This window comes from Metopolophium dirhodum, chromosome 9 (assembly GCF_019925205.1).
Source record: "Metopolophium dirhodum isolate CAU chromosome 9, ASM1992520v1, whole genome shotgun sequence".
NCBI classification, from domain to species: domain Eukaryota; kingdom Metazoa; phylum Arthropoda; class Insecta; order Hemiptera; family Aphididae; genus Metopolophium; species Metopolophium dirhodum.
In genome coordinates, this window is record NC_083568.1 from 30,763,957 (window position 1) to 30,782,534 (window position 18,578).

The window sequence follows — 18,578 nt, forward strand, 5'->3', positions numbered from 1 at the left end:
AAACCGTTTATCACAAATATCACACCTATATGGCTTAAAACCAGTATGTGATCTGATATGCAAATTTAAAACGCATTTATAAGAAAACGCTTGTTTACATACATCACATTTATAGAGCTTTTTTCCGGTGTGAACAATTTTATGAGTTTTTAAATTTGATAACTGAACAAATAATCTATCACAGACATCACATTTATGTGGCTTTTCTCCATTGTGTGACCTCGTGTGCATTCTTAAAGTATCTAAACGAGAAAACGATTTATCGCAGATATCACATTGATATGGTCTTTCTCCAGTATGTATTCTTTTATGCACAATTAAGTTCTTTGGATCAGCAAACCGTGTTTCACAGATATGACATCGATATGGCTTTTCACCAGTATGTGTTCGTGTATGCTTTATTAAAGAATCACTGCGAGAAAACGCTTTACTACAAATATTACATTTAAAGGGCTTTTCTCCGGTATGTATTCCTCATATGAACTTTTAAATTACCAGCTTTAGAAAACCCTTTATCACAGATATCGCATTTATAAGTCTTTTCTGCAGCATGTATAATTTTATGTCGGGTTAAATTTGATCGATCAGGAAACTCTTTATCACATTTATACGACTTTTGACCTTTATGAAGTGTGTGTATCTTCAAATCCGATTTTTTATTATAAGATTTATTACAAATGTCACTACCGAATAATTCCTTTGCTCTTTTATTGGTATTAATCTTCAAATGCCTTGTCGAAATTGCACTTGAGTAGTTTTTTCTTATATTAGAACTCTCGTCCGAATTCAACCCGAGTAATGAGTTCTGAAGAGTGCTTATTCTTAAAAATTGTTCCTTCAAATGTATCATTCTCAATCAAATCTTTTTCAATTTTTATTTCGATATCAGTTGAGTTTACATCTTTTTCAGTTTTACATATAGTTCTACGAAAAAAAAAATATTTATTAAATATTAATATAATCATATCAAATATAAGAAGTTATTTAATTTTGTTCGCATAACAAATTTATACCCATTTTTTTTCCAATTAACTGATATTATCCCCCAAATTCCAGAAAACGTCATATTAAAAAAGAGTATTTAAACATTTTTGTATTTCAATTTTTGGAGAAGCTAAAATCAAAAAATCAAAATTGTGGGAAAGTCGATTTCAAGTAGACTTGACGACGAATTCAAATCTGTTTTCAGAATTCTCATCACTTTATTAGATCAATTGATATGTTTCGCAAAGAATCCGTCAAAAATCCAATGTCACGCGTGTGTTAGACAAATACAGAAAATCGCTGTATGGAATTCCCTTAATAAACATTGGAAATAATATTGATGTTAAAGGGGTCTTGAGGAACATCGGATGATTTTAAATAAAAAAAAAAAAATGATTTAGTCAAGTATTTATAATACAATATAAATTCCTTACACGAAGCGTAACATTTGTTTTAGAGCAAATTCGGTTTATTAATGCACAGTATAGTTACATTTTTTTAAGAAACTACAAGAACTAAGACAATAGTAAATTAATTAAGTACCTATTTATTCACCTTTACTAACGTAAGAAAGTTAACTAAAATTTTTAAAATAGGTAGGGCATAGGGGCGCTGAGCCATATAAAAATAAAAATTATAAATTATGATTTTGCGATTTCCGGAATACTGGTAAATATAGCCACGAATTACGATATTCATTACTAAAATATAATAAAACCACTCGGGAAGTTGGTTGGAAAATAATACTATATTATAGGTATTAATTATAAGTATTATCAATTAATGATTTTATTGGATTTTTATTTTCGAGAAAATAACTAGTGAATTTACCTATGATTGATTGTAAAATTGTTCCCGTTAATTCATTATTATTTTTAAACAACTAACTACAGAATCGAACTCGTACCACAAGAAATATAATATACAAAATTATATATCACATGAAGATTGTAATTGGTGTTCAAAAAATATAAAAAATGTAAAAAAAAAAAATTAGAAGTTCTTAATAATATTTAAAATTTTATATTAAATAAAATTATATTATGATGATTGTATGTAAGAACATTCCTGGTTTAGACTTTTAGTATTATTTGTATAGGTTAGGTTTGTATAGGTTCATGATTTTATATTTATATAATACACTATACATTTACATATTATTTACATTTTTCGATTTCTACTTTCTTTTCTATATTTACAGCATACATAGTACATAATGATCGAAAGCACCAGGGCTAAATATAATTAGCCATGGAAAGCACTATGCAGTCGATGATAATGTGTGTTATGATGTGTTATTTATAGATCGTGTTTATTGTATACGTTATATAACGTAGGTAAGTAACTGCTGCGAACTTGTCTATGTCAATGTAAGTGGATTGAAGTGTTAATTTGGTATGGAATCCGAAATCAAATGCCTATCTTGTGGAATTAAATTTACACAAAAAAAGATTATATTGTCATGTGCGAAAAGTATATGATGAAAAACTTGTGTCGGATCTTCTACCCACTAAAGACTGTTTTGTCAATTTTGTGACAAAAAAATCTTGAATAAAAAGTCGTTAGATACTCACATCGCGAAGTATCACCCAGGCAGTGAAAATCCTAACAAATTAAAAACAACCAGGATAATTTGCACATATGAAGCGTGTAGAAAAGAATTGTTTACGTTCCCGAATCTGAGACATCATTTGTTCGAAGAATATAAAGTGAAATCCTCAGCCTATGTTTCAACTACCAATAAATGAATAAATTTAACTTGAAATACATTTTTTTTTTGTTTAAAATAATATATTTAATCATATTATACTTAATTATTACATGTTAATTCCAGAATTCAAATCATGGAAACTCAATGAGGAACAAGCAACATTCTCAAAGTCTATCGCAGATGGAGCCATGACCAGAATAAATGATTCAAAATCGAAACAATTTTATTATTGCTTTCAATCATATAGGTAGTTATCGAAAAAAAGGGTCCGATATAAGGGAAATCAAATCGATGGGGACGAATAAAATTGGCGGAGTTTGACCATACATGCTCGAGGTGACAATTCTTAAATATGATAGAACAGAAAAAGTTCAGGTTAAATATTGGAAGACACATTGCGGACATCAACAGGAAATCGGACGAATTGGATTAGATCAATATTATAATTGATCTTAAAATATAAATAATTATATAATATAAAAATATAACCTTCAGGATGTTAGAGTTCTGTAGTTAATGCTGCATTAGTTTGCAGTATTTGTGTACTTCACAGGGTCCCCCGTCCCAGTTTTTTAAATTTTCCACAATTCAATTAAAATTTTATATTTTAGTTGCTTCCTCAATTATAAGATTTTTCCACTTATCTACTACCCGATACCTATTTAGGGGGGGGGGGGTTGATAGGGTGTATTATATCGAAAAAAATGACTTCACATGAATAACTCTCAATTTGTAGAACTGCTGGATTGTAATGACTATTTTTTTATTTGAAAGAAGACTTCCTACAGCCCGCATTGATCTCTGATTTTATATTTTATTTCAAATAGTTGTATTACAAATTTTGTAAAAAAAAATGCTTTTTATCTTGTATTTTTTTAAACATATTATCAAGTTTGAGAATAAAATATTAAAAAACAGAGATCGATACCGACTATATAATGTTCCTCTCTAGCAATTAAAAAAAAATTATGAAATTTGGTTGATACGTATCGTTATTTCCACAGAGTGTATTTTTGAGGACAAAATAGCATCAGCACCGGGCGCCTTAATAGGAGTTAGTTAGTAAATGTAGTTCAGTATAGGTACCCCAAGAGTAATATTGATTAACTGATAAAAACTAAAACAGTAAATTATTATTAGAATATGTATTATTATTATTATTATTATTAATTATTATAATTTCTGTACACACAAAACATATTATTATGACAATGCAATATTATGTAACGCCAATGCAAGTGATAGTCTAAATGTACATACTGTCCTACTATAAAGTAAATGTAAATAGTGTGAAATATTATATTGGTTTAAATGTCTAGATACAACATAAATAAAAATATATATACATATTATAATTACCATAAACTATTAGTGTGTAAGATAATAATAATTATATGTATTATGCATATGTAGCTAGTTATTTTTAGTATTCTGTTAAGTAATGTAATTAATGTATCTACCTATAATAGTAATACAACTTATAAAGAGATTATATTATGTAGAATGCATCAATAGAGAAGTTAGTAAGTTAAGGTGGTTAGATACTTAGATGTAGCTACATGGGAACACCATGGGGAAAATAATATTGATTCGTTACTATATTTTATTAATTATGACTATTCCATCATTATGAGTGAATATAAAATAATATTATGTACAGAAATGCATGTAAATATAGGGAGAGTATAATATAACAATCTAATTAGTAATTAGTAATATATTCTATAGATGTTGGAGTCGAGGAGCAAGGGATGTTGAAGAAAGAAGATTTTGCTCTGATAATAATGACAGACTTCCAAAGTAAGCAGTTAAAAAAATATGGTTTGGAGAAAATTTGTCTTGATGGCACTCACAGTACAAATGCATATGATATACAATTGTTCACAATTATGACAGTTGATAAGTTTGGATCGGGTTGTCAGTTGCTTTCTGCTTTCCTAATCGATCGGACGAGGTTATATTCAGGCTGTTTTTTGAAAAAATTAAAACGAAAGTAGAAATTATCAATGCAAAAGTTTTTATGTCTAATGATGCTCCAGCATTTTATAATGCTTGGCATGAGGTGATGGGATCTGTTAAGCATCAACTTCTCTGTTCTTGTCATGTTAATAAAAACTGGCAAGAAAATTTGAATAAAGTTAGTGGAGGGCCTGAAAAAAACAAACTTGTTTCCCAAACATTGCGAGTCTTGATGCACCAAACGTCCGTACAAGATTTCCAAAATCATCTATCAAAATTTGTTGAAGATTTGATGAGTGACGATGATAGTAAAGCGTTTGGAATTTATTTTTAAAAATATTAAGCATGACGACCGAAATTGTGGGCTTACTGTTTTAGATTATTGCTAGGAATCGATACAAATATGCCCTTGGAATCTTTTCACAAAATACTAAAACATATATATCTGGAAGGAAGAAAAGTCGTTTAGACAAAACAATTAATGCGCTGATGAAAATTTGTCGAAATAGTGTGTATAAACGTTTAAACCACCTCGCTAAAAATGTCCCTACTGAAAAAATGCAAAAAGTTTGACAGTCACAAAGCAAGCAAATCAATAAAATTAGATCAAATTAAAGTTCTCGAAGATGAAACAGGATATTTGATGACATCATCATCAGATCCTTCTCGGCAATATTATATTCTTAAGGCTGGAAAAACATGTGAGCATGGATCATGTTTGAAATGCAGGAAGTGCAATATCTGCATCCATTTGTATGATTGTGATTGTTTAGATAATGTCATCAGAGCAAATATTTGCAAGCACATCCATGCTTATGCTCGAGAATTCAACGAAGCTGTTAATGATTGCAGGAATAACTTCTACCACGAACCGAACATAGGAGAGCAGCAAATGCTATTAGAAATGAATGCAACACCAACCATTGTCAACGAACACCGAAAAATTCAGAGTCAAGCCAAACTTATTCTGGGCCGAAGCCAGAATAAATTTAACAGACAGGATCGAGAAAAAAAAAGAAAAGAAAATGGCAGAAGTGAGATAGCTCTTATGAATGATGCTGGTAAAAAATAATTTTAAAACCTGTCGCCAATGTTAACACCCAACAGAAAATTGAACCACAAATGCGCCTCTATTCAACTAAAAAGAAGAGAAAATGTCGCGACCCTTCTATTCCAAAACCTACAGTCAGTGAAGTTGATGCTATTGTATCTGGGCTTGAAAATGACAATAGTGAAAGTATCAATGTATATAGTGCTTTCGATCATTCGTATGTATGATGTAAATATAGATAAATATATAAATATAAAATCATGAACCTTGTGATATATTATATAAGAATTAATGTTCATGTTCAATTTAGTATCTCATTCGGTGCACCTTACCCTTATACTATGATTTTTAAGGACAACTTTTGCCATAATAACTATTTTTTCAATACGTCTTGTATTACGATTCTTTACCGTTACTACTTAGTTTTAATTTTAACATGTCATAATAGGGGTAGACTACCAAATATTCGCATGAAAAAAATTCTGAGGCATAAAAATTGATAATAAAATCATAATATTATTTATTTTTAAATATATTTTTTTTATATGACTATAGTGTTAATTAAACTGAGGAAAAAATTACAATAAGTATTATGCTCAAAAAACGCCAAAACGTTTTCAATTCTTTGATATATGAAACTGATTTTGTATCTAATGCATTGCCGGGGACTTTTTAAAAAATAATGCATTTTGCATTAAAATACGGGCCCTATAGTTATAATAATTTAAAGTTTAGTGGATCATGTTGGACTACTACCAAGGTGTCTTAAATATATGTGGTCTAAAAAATCGTCAACAATGTCTCACATGGCCCATGAAGATCAGAAATTAAATGATACAGTTCCTTAGCGTATGCACGGTGCTTTTTCGTTTGTAAAAAATCTTAATTCAAAATTTGTGTTAGAGTGTCTAACAAATAAGTTGTCACCCGTCTAAGACGAAACCAGAATAAACAATCCGCATGCGGTGGATAGAGTGCTATGTGCCGTCGTTAGTCCGGTGCTTTTTGTATATAAAATGTGTACCTAAATTCGAAAACCGTGTTGGAGTGTCTAGCAAGCCAGTCACCTCAAGTGATAATCGATTAACTTTCAAGTTAATAATATAATGTATATTAAGTATAAGAAATAATTTAATGGTAGGCTATTTGGTTTAATCATAATCCATTAATGATTTTATTGGTTTTTTTTTCAAGAAAATAATTAGTGAATTTACCTATGATTGATTGTAAAATTGTTCCTGTTAATCCATTATTTTTATCAAACAACTAACTACAGAATCGAACTCATCACAAGAAATACATATACAAAATTATATATCACATGGAGATTGAAAAAAAAAAAATTATTCGGGTTTCGGGTTAGCCAGATTGTTTTATTCGGGTTTTGGTAAATTTGGGTGTTTAGAAAACTGAATCGTTCGGGTTATATGGATTTCGGGTGTTCGATTTTTTAATGGTTTTTAGGAGTGTTTGGGGTTTGGTTAATTCAGGTGCAAGGTCCTGATAATATTATTAAAAATATTTATTATTATTATATTTATTAATGTAGTTAAATCAAACAAAAAATCCATGCAGGGGGTTATAATAACTTTCGGTGCAGGTGTAACAAAAATATATTGTTGTAAGTTAGTAAATAGTATCATTAAATTCCATATTGGGCTTAAAAATTCTTACCCAATGAGTGAAAATTGATCACCATTATTATGGTCTGTTTCATCAATAATTTCTTGTTTAATAAGTCCAATATGGTCTGTTTCATCAATATTTTCTTGTTTATTAAGTCTATTAAATACTTGATCATCACATCTAACAAGTGGAATTGTCAACACTCTTGAACTGTCTAATAAATAATCATATCTAAAAGAAATTAAAAAAATTAATTATTTATTATTCAGTAGCAAATTATTGTTTAATCAGATACAATGTATTAATTGTATTAAATGATAAAAAAAAACTAATAAAATAAAATAATTTTAAAATGTAGGTTAAGATTTCATGGTTTTGTAATTGCTTACTACCTAATAATGTATTTGCTTACTTGGAATTTATTGCTGAATCATGAATAGACGTTAATGGTTCCATACTGAATATTATGTCCTCTTGTGGAGTGTTTTTTGATTACTGTGAACATGAATCATTAAATTTATGTACCTTTTAAGTAAAATTGGTAATTTAGGTAGAGGGAGGGATTACTTTCCATGGGTGCAGGACGTATATTTAGTAAAATATCTTGTTTGGTAAGCAAACATTTTGAAACCACAATTAAATACCTGAAACTAAGCACCTGTCACTCTTAATTTAAAGTAGTCTTACCCAAAAAAAGCAAATGTATTACACTACATGTTTTCAAAAATTAAATTATGTCATTAAAGTAGTCACTGGTACTGGGGGTCCATTTTCCCTACCAGGAAACTAGATAATATCTAGTATTATATTATAATTAGGACACACTTACAACTTACTTATAGAGATGGGTCTCATGCAGACTTGGGTAGTATTCAGAATACTCATCAAATACTTTTTTTTTAAGTATTCAATACGGTATTTTGAATACTTTTTTAAGTAATCTGTGTACAGTATTCGGAGTACTTTTTTAATATCCAATTACATTTTAAAAATAATTTCATTATTTTTCCATCATAGAAATTGCTTTTGTACTTGTATAGGTATATTTCTATATAAAACATTTTATAGTCACAATATGTATGTATTGTTATTATTATTTTATTTTCTACAATTTTTAGTTGGACACTAATATTATTACTTGTTTGCCAATTTTGTAGCAACGAGCCAGCAAAAACGATAAGATATTATTATGATTTCGGGATTTCCCTATAATAAGTTATTAACTGATCTAAATCTACTTAAAAAAAAGTATTCAAATACATATTCTGAATACTTTTTTTTATGTATTCGGAATATGTATTTGAAATACTTTTAAAAAGTATTTTACGCAAGTCTGGACTCTCATAGTCATGTATACCATGTATACAGTAGTATATATATAACCTATAAAATCAGCTAAGTTATTTACCCAATTTTACACTAAGACAAAACTATAAAAATAATTGAAACTACAAAACAAACTGTTCAAATTTCTGTTCAAGTAAATAATAAACCTAATCTAAATTTGGATTTAAGTTCTATATAAAAACGCTTGCCAAGTCAGGAATCGGCATGTAAAGTTTCTTGATTATTAATTTTTAGAAATTTATTAACTGATATCACACCCAAACGGTATAACAATTTGAATCCAGAAAGTGTCGGTGTGAACAGCCCCACAAAAAATCATTTTCTTTTACAAGTAATAAACAATCTGTATCAATTATTATACTAGACACAATAAGAAAATGTGATAAAAGTTTACAGGTCATGGTTTTATTGAAAGAAGCCACCCATTGATAACACTTTCTGTTAGCTAATTTATTTAATTTAAGAGATCACGACACCACTTACGCTTCAAACGTCTCGGAAGATTTCCAGGTATTATGGGAGTGTCAAAGTTTTTTATTATTTGATTTTAATAATTATTTAAACGGTAATGGAATCTTTTATAAAATATTTTTGCTTCATCATTTATTGTTTTAAGTTTTAAGTTAATGTGTAGTGTATGATTTGACATGTAGGGTGGAGCATTCATTAGTTTTCTAAGCGCAATATTTTGAAAGATTTGGATTTTCAAGATATTTGTCTTTTTTGCATTGACCCAAAGCTGAAGACCGTAGGTCCATAGAGGTTTCAATAGTGTTTTATGTATAAGCAGTTTAGTTCTAGTGGAGGTATATTTTAAACAAGCGAAGACGATAATTCAATGCTAATCTTTTATTTCTGATGTGATGAGCCCACGTTAATCTTTAAACCAGAGTAAGGCTGAGGTATTTGATTTTTGGAGAGTAGGGAATTGGAATACCGAATAGCACAACACTAGGACAAGGGGTATGTCTGAGGGTAAAGGTTCTGGTTAACTTTAAATCACCATTTTGTAAACCATTTTTCCATGACGTCAAGGTGAGTTTGTCGATTTATTGAGGCTATGATTGGATCATTGTTAATGGATATTAACACTTTGTCATCAGCGTAGTCAGCTACTGATGTGTTGAGCATAGTATGTTTGTCAGAAGCATGATGTTGTAGAGAATTGGAGATAAGATGTTGTAAAGAATCGGAAATAAGATGTAGAGAATTGGAGATAAGATGCCACCTTGAGGCACACCAGCATTTATAGAAGCTAAATCAGAAAGAGAGGATCTGTAACAAACTTGAAAATGTCGATCCGTTGGATAGGATTTTATGAGTAAGTAGTAAGTGGGCGGAAGGAATTTTTTAGGTTTTTATAAAAGGCCATAGAGCCACACCCTATCGAAAGCTTGTGCAATGTCTATGAAAACACAATTACAATAGTTTTTTTTCCAGAGAATACGAAATGGCATCTACGACTCTGTATACTTGGTGTATGGTTGAGTGAGATGCCTGAAAGCCAGTATTTGAAAGAATATTCTTTTTAGTAATAATGGGTAGAATACGTTTCAGAATTAATCGTTTTGTAATTTTAGCGAAAAATGGGAGAAGGCTGATTGGTCGATGAGATGATGGAATGTCTGGTGGTTTATTTGGTTTAGGGAACAAGATTACATTGGAGAATTTCCAAAGGAGAGGAAAATAAGAAAGTCTAAGTGAAGCATTAAACATGTAAGTGATGTGGAAGATAGCTCTATTTTGAAGGGATCTGGCTACTTCCGCAGTAATGCGATCATAGCTTGGTGATTTGTATAGTGAATATTTTAGTAGGTATGGCATATTTAACATAATTTGGTGTAAATGACTTGACAGGGAGAGATAATGGAAGGAAAGAATTTAGGAACGTATCTACCGTATTCATATTTTCGTTGTCAATTATATCATAGTGTGGTTGAAAAGTTTGAGAAAGATATCAGCTTTTTCGATGTCAGAGGTGGCAAGGCTACCATCTGATTTTTCAATAGGTAGATATAGTGATTTATAGCGAAGTTTTTGTTTTGTTTCTCTCCAGAGAACACCACCTTTGGGAATAAGCTTCATTAAGTGATTTTGCCAAACATTTGCCTTAAGTTTAGCAAGCATTTTTTCAGGGAATTAGCCAAGTTATCTATTGTAAATTAGTTTATGGGAAGGGAGTCGAGTGCACTGGAAGAGATCTCTTGCTCTCTGTTTTTGAACTGATGAGGGAGATGTTGGAATAGTATTTGTAGCTGACCAGGCTGCAGTTTGTATAACATTGGTAAGATTGTGGATCGCTAAATCCAGAGCTAAATCTATGATGTCAAGTGTTTTTAGTTTTATGTTTAAATTTATTTCTTTATCGACTAGTTTGATAAACTTAGAATGATCTGTGAATTTATTGAATAGTTTTTTGGATTCTTCATAAGTTGGAGAAGTATTGAGAGTTAGGAGCACTAACGAGTGATCAGAATTTAAATCAAGTAAATTTTTAGTAGTGCTAAATAAGTTATTCAGTATTTAGATCACAAAAATATCTAGAATATCAGGATTATTCAGAGTAGACGAAAGCCAATACGTTGGATCAGGTGGGGCTAGAACTTTAAATCTTTTTTAATTAGTAAAATTGCACAAGGTGACCCCTGACGACAAAATTTAAATAAATGTAATAATATAAGTATACCTAATATTAGGTTAATCATCAATAATTATTAATCCGAGCAATTTATAAATAACGGTATTATGTAATCAGAAGCAGTGTACTCACTTGCGACTTTGTCTAGTTCTTATCATAATACATAAGAATTTTAAAGAAAAATATTTGTTTTTTGATGAACAAGACGTATTAGTATAATAATATGATCAACGCTAGTACGCCAAAAATTGCATTATCAATAACTTAGGTAAATACTAACAAAATTCATTATTTGCTTTTATGTAATTTTCTCTTTTCAATATTATTCAATTAAAATTTAAAATTTAATTGAAACTTGTACCTACATTTGGTAGGGGGCCAGGGTTTTATAATTTTTAAGAGGGCCAAGGTATCCCGGTGGGCCAGTACGTGCCTAGCTCTACTCTATGCTTGCTCTGCTCTTCGACCTCTGCATTGATTAACTATACCTACTGTACATTTAATCAATGACCTTTGTTAACTCATAACTGGCATTTTAATCACTAATTAGGTAACAAAACTAAATTATATATATTATTATAATTATAATTTAATTGCAGTAGCAATTCATAGATCAATGGGAAATACAAAAATACATAACTGCTTATAATATATTAGAGGGACATAAGCGTGCGCACAGGGTAGTCATGGTAAGCTTGACTATTTTGCGAACTTTCTCCCATCAATATTCAATATCAATATCATGATATAATTGATAGTCAATCATAACATACTTTTTTACTATGGTAATTGTAAGTTAAATGAGGTTATCCCATCTCAATTAGTTATTATAACTTAGGTGTGAATATGAATATATACCATACATAATACGTATGTTTGTTAATGTGTTATATACTTATATAATATGACTACCCTGCCAGAAATTATGCGCACGCTTATGTAAGAGGGATATGAAGAAGTATGTGGTTCTGATAGTTAAATAGTGTACACATAGACCTATAAACTAATGGACAGCGCTTAGAGAGAGAAGTCAGGGGTATGATATAGAGTGGGCGAAAGAAGAAACAAAGTAGTAAAATGTATACAGTTCTTTATGTAGGCTTTAAGAGGGCTCCTTCACTACTTTCGGTTCTTTCTCTCAGTTATATGGTTATATGATCACCTAGCATTGATGGCAGGGCGGAGTGGAATGTGCAGTCAATTAGTTTTAAGGTCTATGAGTGTACATAACAGGGTCGGTAGATACCAGGGCTGGATTTACACATTCAGTGGCCCAAAATTATGTCTATAATTATTACCAGCTTAAAGGTGGCCAATCGTACTTTAAATATGAAATCATTTACACTCATACTCACACGACCGGCCCAAACTTTAAGCGGCCCACCAAGATTTCTTGGTAGCTTGCCTTACCAATCCGGCCCTGGTAGATACAATTAATTATTATACCTAACTCAAATCTACATAAAAGTTTTTTATACTTATATAGAATACAATATTCAGTTAGGCATTCAATTTGTATTTATATACTATAAATGGTTGAAGAGATAAATTAATTACAACTAACAAAGTACAAAATACTTACTGCTCATTCACACTGTATCTCTGATTTCGCTAATCTTATAAGTTTTTTTACAATTTATTAAGCCGAGTGTTGAAATGCTGAATGCTAAATAGTAAACGTGTAATAATTACCAACATTTAGTGATAACTAATAATAATAAATATATCTTCTACAGAATATTGTCAATAGCGTCCTTCTCGCACCGCGATCACGTGCTTTGTAATTAACTGTTTATAGGTACTTTATAGTAAGTTTAGTTACCGCCTCGCACTAGTTGTACCATAATACCAATGACAAATTAAATTAAATTTGACTAGTACCATAGAACAACAGTGCTAGTACACTGTATGACATTATAGACTATACAAAATAACAGTAGTACAGTACTAACTACTAACCTCAGACCAGAAAGAAAAAAAAAGAAAAATGGTATTTTATAGATTAAAATTTCAAAAAAAAGCCGAATATCACTATCATGTAAGCAATATCATATCAGCTGTTCAGCTTGGAATTTACAACCATAGAACCACAACCACAGTAACAAATTACATTATCATCGGCCGGCGACCCGCCAAATTCATTTGTATTAAAAACTTTATTTTTTTGTTCAATATTATCATAGAAGTATAATAATAGATAAATAGAACAATATACATAATTATTTATTATGTAATATTATATTATACTAGCTGACATGGCAATGCGTTTCTATTGCTAGGTTTTTGTGATAAGGCGAGCAGTATAATATTAAGCACGGACTAAGATATCTTATATATACTAGATATCTCTTTTATATCTTAGTCCGTGATATTAAGTAAGCAAACTACCTTCGTTAGATCGCGGACCCCCTCGAGGTGCGTACCTAAGTTAATGTATCAAAAATGCAAAAAATTTTGTCCACTGAAACCGTGGTTCAAACTCGATGTATTACAGTAGGTACTAAAATACACAGGCTTATCGTATTAATAACAATAATATTTATTATTAAAACCAACACCAACCATTTATAAACAAAATATAATAATACTAATACCCGTTTGAGAACTTCCCCGGCATGTTCAGCGAGGAACATTATTCTGTTGAAATAAATAAAACCAAAAATATAATTCTTAACACGAAAAAAAAACACAATATTAACATAATAAGTAACTTTATTACATTATAAACTCATTTTATTATAATATATTTAAATAAACGGTTTTTCAAAATATAGTGTTTAAATTTGCAAACAAGAACAAATGTAAAAAAAAAATTTTTAATTTAATTTTTACCAATGTAAATTAGAAATTTTTACTGAAAATGACAAAATGTCAATAGAATAAGGAAAACAAAGAAAAATAGAGGCGGAAAAAAATAATACCAGAAGACCAAAAATTTAATTATATATATCAATTTCGAATTTTAAATTATGAACTGTGAATTTCGAAATGTTAATTTTTACAAATGTTTAAAGATATTATTTTTACAGAAAATGATCAAAAAGGCCAAAAGAACAATAATTAATAAAGAAGAGAGAAAAAAATAACACCAGACGAGACACAATAATAAGCATGGGGAGTGGTACGTGAATGCGAAGTGGGGTTACTGCGGTCCATCACTGCTTTGGAATATGAATTTCAAACTCTATGCTGTCATTCAAAAAAGTAAAAAACTTAAAAAATTTTATAGATAAAAAATATTTAAAAATATAATTTTTTTAACAACTTGAAACTATGTAAAAAAATATTTTCAAAAACATTAATACTTTTTGAGATAATGAGTGTTTTACGCTTTACGAATCACCCTGTATATCCTAACCTAACCATCTATATATGTATATAGATATACGCTCTCCCGGCACGGTCGGAGCGTTATTTCGTCACGGTCTCGATAGTGTCGGCAACCGCGGCGAGCTCGCAACGCCGTCCACCGTCATCTCGTCGTTCCGCGGAGTTGACCTGCAGAAAACGTACAGGGTGACTTACCGCCCGGACACAATAATGATATGTGCTCTTTCACGTACCAGTGTACCACACCACCACTACCCCGTTTTGCCACCGTCTCGTCTGGTGTTCTTCGGCCGAGGTGCGGGGGCGGGATTCCGCTGGCCGTTATCCACATCAAAATATTGTCTTCTGTTATGAGAGACAAGTGCACAAAACGCGGCGCCAAAGCGCTAAAGTCGAAAATTAAGAATTTTTAGACCGTCCCGTCCTCGAACAATTTACGATGATTATTTCATTAAAAAATATCATCGCGTGAATTTTTTGTTTCCTCTAAGTGCGCGGTGACATAATCGCGGACGACGCAAAAACAGTTGTTGTCGTGCACTGCAATTCGGTAAAAAGTATTATTATATTATACGTAGTGTCGTTTACCGGTCAGGTTAGATTAGCTTAGGGTTTGTCCATTGTCGTTAACGTAGAAAATATTGTCATCGATTGTTAATCAAATAACGTTAGACTGCTAAAATAACAGTCGGTAGGTAGTAGAAATGTAGCATTGATTATGAACACGAACTATAGTGAACTATTACTACATATACACATGACAAAATGGGTAAGATGCGTAGATCTTATTAGTTATTACTCATATAGACGGAACATGTATATGAATCATTACGCAGGGTCAGACCTTAAACCTTAGTACTAGTGTACTACCGTCAAATGAAGGCCAATTACTAAGAACCAATATACAATTATATTGATTGCTGTGTAGCCATGGCCGGTTCTTTGGTTGTAAACTTCAGTTTTGAACCATTAGATATTCTTAATATTAATTTTTATGATCTTTTTCTGAAATTCAAACAAATAAGTTAAAAATAAATGTACATGAATTGTTATAAATAATATTTAATTTATCATTATTACCTATATCTACTTATTTTTTTAGACTAAATGACGTAGAACTAGTCTAAATAAAAAATCCTTATTATTAAAGCCATATATTATATGATATATTATAAACACTTGTGGTAGCTAATGATCAATTATCAATAATATTGTATTAGGTAAACACGAGGGTAAACATATAATAATCCACCTACTTATAGTACCTACTATTGTCATGTTATAGATGTCATGCACAATTGCAACAGACTACCCACACAGAAGTAAATGTTACAACTTATATTATACTTTGGTAAGTAGGTACTTTAACTTTGTTCATCTTTCATTTACAAATCACTAGGATATCATACTTTAAAAAATTGTTTGGCGTAAATATACGAATATTTATCAATGTTTTATATTTATCTTTTTTTTCAACATTTATATTGGACTATTTTATATAACAATCTGTAATAACTGCAGTTACAATAAGCAGATGAGCGTAGAAAAAAAATATACATGATATATGATTATATGAAATCTAGAGGAGGGTAACTACCCAGCTCTCACGGTAATAATTGATCACCTAGGCTATTTTACATAATATATATATTATGTATTGTTTTTTTTTTATTATTATTTTCAGTTTAGGCACCTAAGCCAAATCGCAACACTAGAGACACTGATTACGTCCAGTTATTTTTTCCCGTCGTTTCACGTTTGTCGCATGCCACATTGAACTAGGTATACAAACTAGTTCACACGTCCAAAGTCATATTTCAGTCCGCTCGTGTCGCACTCGTGATTAAAAATAGTATGCTATAGCTCCACCAATCGTATGCAGTCATCATATTGTACCTATACAATTTACCGTTGACTAGGTCTTATATTATAATATATTACAGGTATGTAATTATTATGGTATTATTGGTATATTGCTTTGGTAGTTCGCATATAATAATACTTTACTCATGGCAGTTACACGTGGCTCAAAAAAACATAAAAATAAGATATAAAAATAATTGGGAAACCTAAAATCCATTTCCTCTGGTGATAGGATTATTAAATATGAATGATTAATATCACACGAAATGATTGAACTATATTCCAACTTCCAAGTTCTATAGTTGCAAATAGTATATAGATAAATGATAGTTGGTGATAATATAATGTTCAAAAAAACAGAGCAGACATAGAATTTTCAATATTTATGAACCAACTAAATTCGGTTTGGTATCAGAAATAACCGTTAAAGTTTGAGATCGAATCATTATATATATTATATATAAAACGTGTACGCAAAAAAAAACCACACACATCGTTGCAAGATCAATACGTCATTCATCGCTCCGTTCAGAATCTAAAAGACTTCCCTAACAGTACATGTAGATTGTAGGTACATTATGCATCGACGAGCGCTGCAGTATACACCAAATACAAACCGAAACACGATTACTCGTTAAAATATTATAATATAATATAATTGTTTTATATTATTTTGAGTATCAATAATAACGGATTTGAAAAAATTAAAAAGGCACGAAATCTTTACGCCGACCGATCCGAACATAATATCGTGCGCGTACTCGCGGCTGGCCAGAATAATAACTACTCGGCACCGCCGTCGTCTGGGAAATATTTGTTTTTTTCGACGACAGCCTAACGACGATTTTCTAGTTTCGCGTTCACAACATTTTACATCTTCGAGTAGCGAACACGCGCAATTATCAAAACCATCATGCAACGCGTTTACGACGACGAGGCCTATTTTAACGTGTCTGCAATGGACGTAGTAGCAGCTCTGTTAGCAAAAACCGAACTCCTTTACTCGAAAGAACCCGAAACCGAAGTCTTGGACGACGGCGAGGAGGAGCTCTCCGGAGCTGAGTTAAGCGACTACGTCGTTTCGGTGGTGAGCGCGGTCGTCATCGGCCAAGTCGAACAGGTCCCGGAAGTGCAGCCTTGCAGCGGACAGTCCGAACCATCGCATGGACGGGCTGCACTTTTGGACACCGACGACCGCGCGGAAATCGCAGAAGAACAGCAGGCGGATCGCGCCGAGATGCGGCCGGCCGAGGCCGACGGCAGAAAGTCGGCGAACAGTGGGCAAACCGGATGTCTTGACTGCGAGGAGTCTATTGATCCGGTGGCCGAGTGACAGACAGGCGTACATCCGCGCCGTGGACGGACGTTGTGCAGATACGTGTCCAGGGCGTGGGTAGGCGTAAAACGGGCCGGACGCCTGTTGTGTTGCTGCGGCCGCCGATGGGAATAACGGCCAGCAGAATCCTGTTCCCACACCTCGGCCGAGGAGCGCCAGAAGAGACGGCGGCTAGACGGGGGAGTGGTACGCGAAAGAGCACATTGTGTCCCGGGGCGGTGAGTCGCCATCTACACGTTCTTCGCGGGTCGGTTCCGCGGAAAGACGGGCGGCGGTCGACGGCGTCGCGAGCTCGCGCGCGGTTTTCGACACTCGAGACCATCGCACGGCGGATCCGGCGAGCGCCCGGCCGCGGCGGACGGCGGTTGCGGTGGCGGCGGCTAGCTGTGATGCTAGCTGCGGCGATTGCGGCGCGTGCACGGAGACGAGACTCGTAACGGCAGCGGCGGCAGTGGCGGCGGCGGTGGCGCAGACCGCCGAACACGACGGGCGAGCTACGGCGAGCCATATTTACTGGTCCGTAAGTTTATAGACATTCTAATACATTCTCCCGGCAGTGTCAATAGACACAGTGTTTGAGAAGTTATATTTTTTTGGTACCTAATTAATTTACAATATGAATTATTATAAGTTACCTATGTAGGTACTTGTCCAAAACTACCGGGAAGCCATTGGTATTTATGGTACAGCCTTACGAAGTTCACGATTTTCGGTGTTTTACGCACCCGTACAA

General features: G+C 32.3%; 1 protein-coding gene across 1 annotated transcript; it reads right to left on the reverse strand.

The window, feature by feature from the left end:
• Positions 1-634: 634 nt before the first annotated feature.
• Positions 635-13,307, reverse strand: LOC132952883 (uncharacterized). The gene is made up of 4 exons (XM_061025369.1): positions 12,899-13,307; positions 7,744-7,826; positions 7,380-7,562; positions 635-924 (listed from the first exon to the last, which is right to left on the reverse strand). Exons 2-4 carry the CDS (start codon positions 7,785-7,787, stop codon positions 768-770), a joined length of 384 nt encoding a protein of 127 aa, XP_060881352.1. The 5' UTR covers positions 7,788-7,826; positions 12,899-13,307; the 3' UTR covers positions 635-767.
• Between the last annotated feature and the right edge of the window lie 5,271 nt (positions 13,308-18,578).

Coding starts and splice junctions, on each gene's coding strand:
- LOC132952883 (XM_061025369.1), bottom strand. CDS start 7,787: ATGGAACCATTAACGTCTATTCATGATTCAGCAATAAATTCCAA. Junction 7,563..7,743: donor GATTCAGCAATAAATTCCAA/GTAAGCAAATAC, acceptor AATTTCTTTTAG/ATATGATTATTTATTAGACA. Junction 925..7,379: donor GATCAATTTTCACTCATTGG/GTAAGAATTTTT, acceptor TTTTTTTCGTAG/AACTATATGTAAAACTGAAA.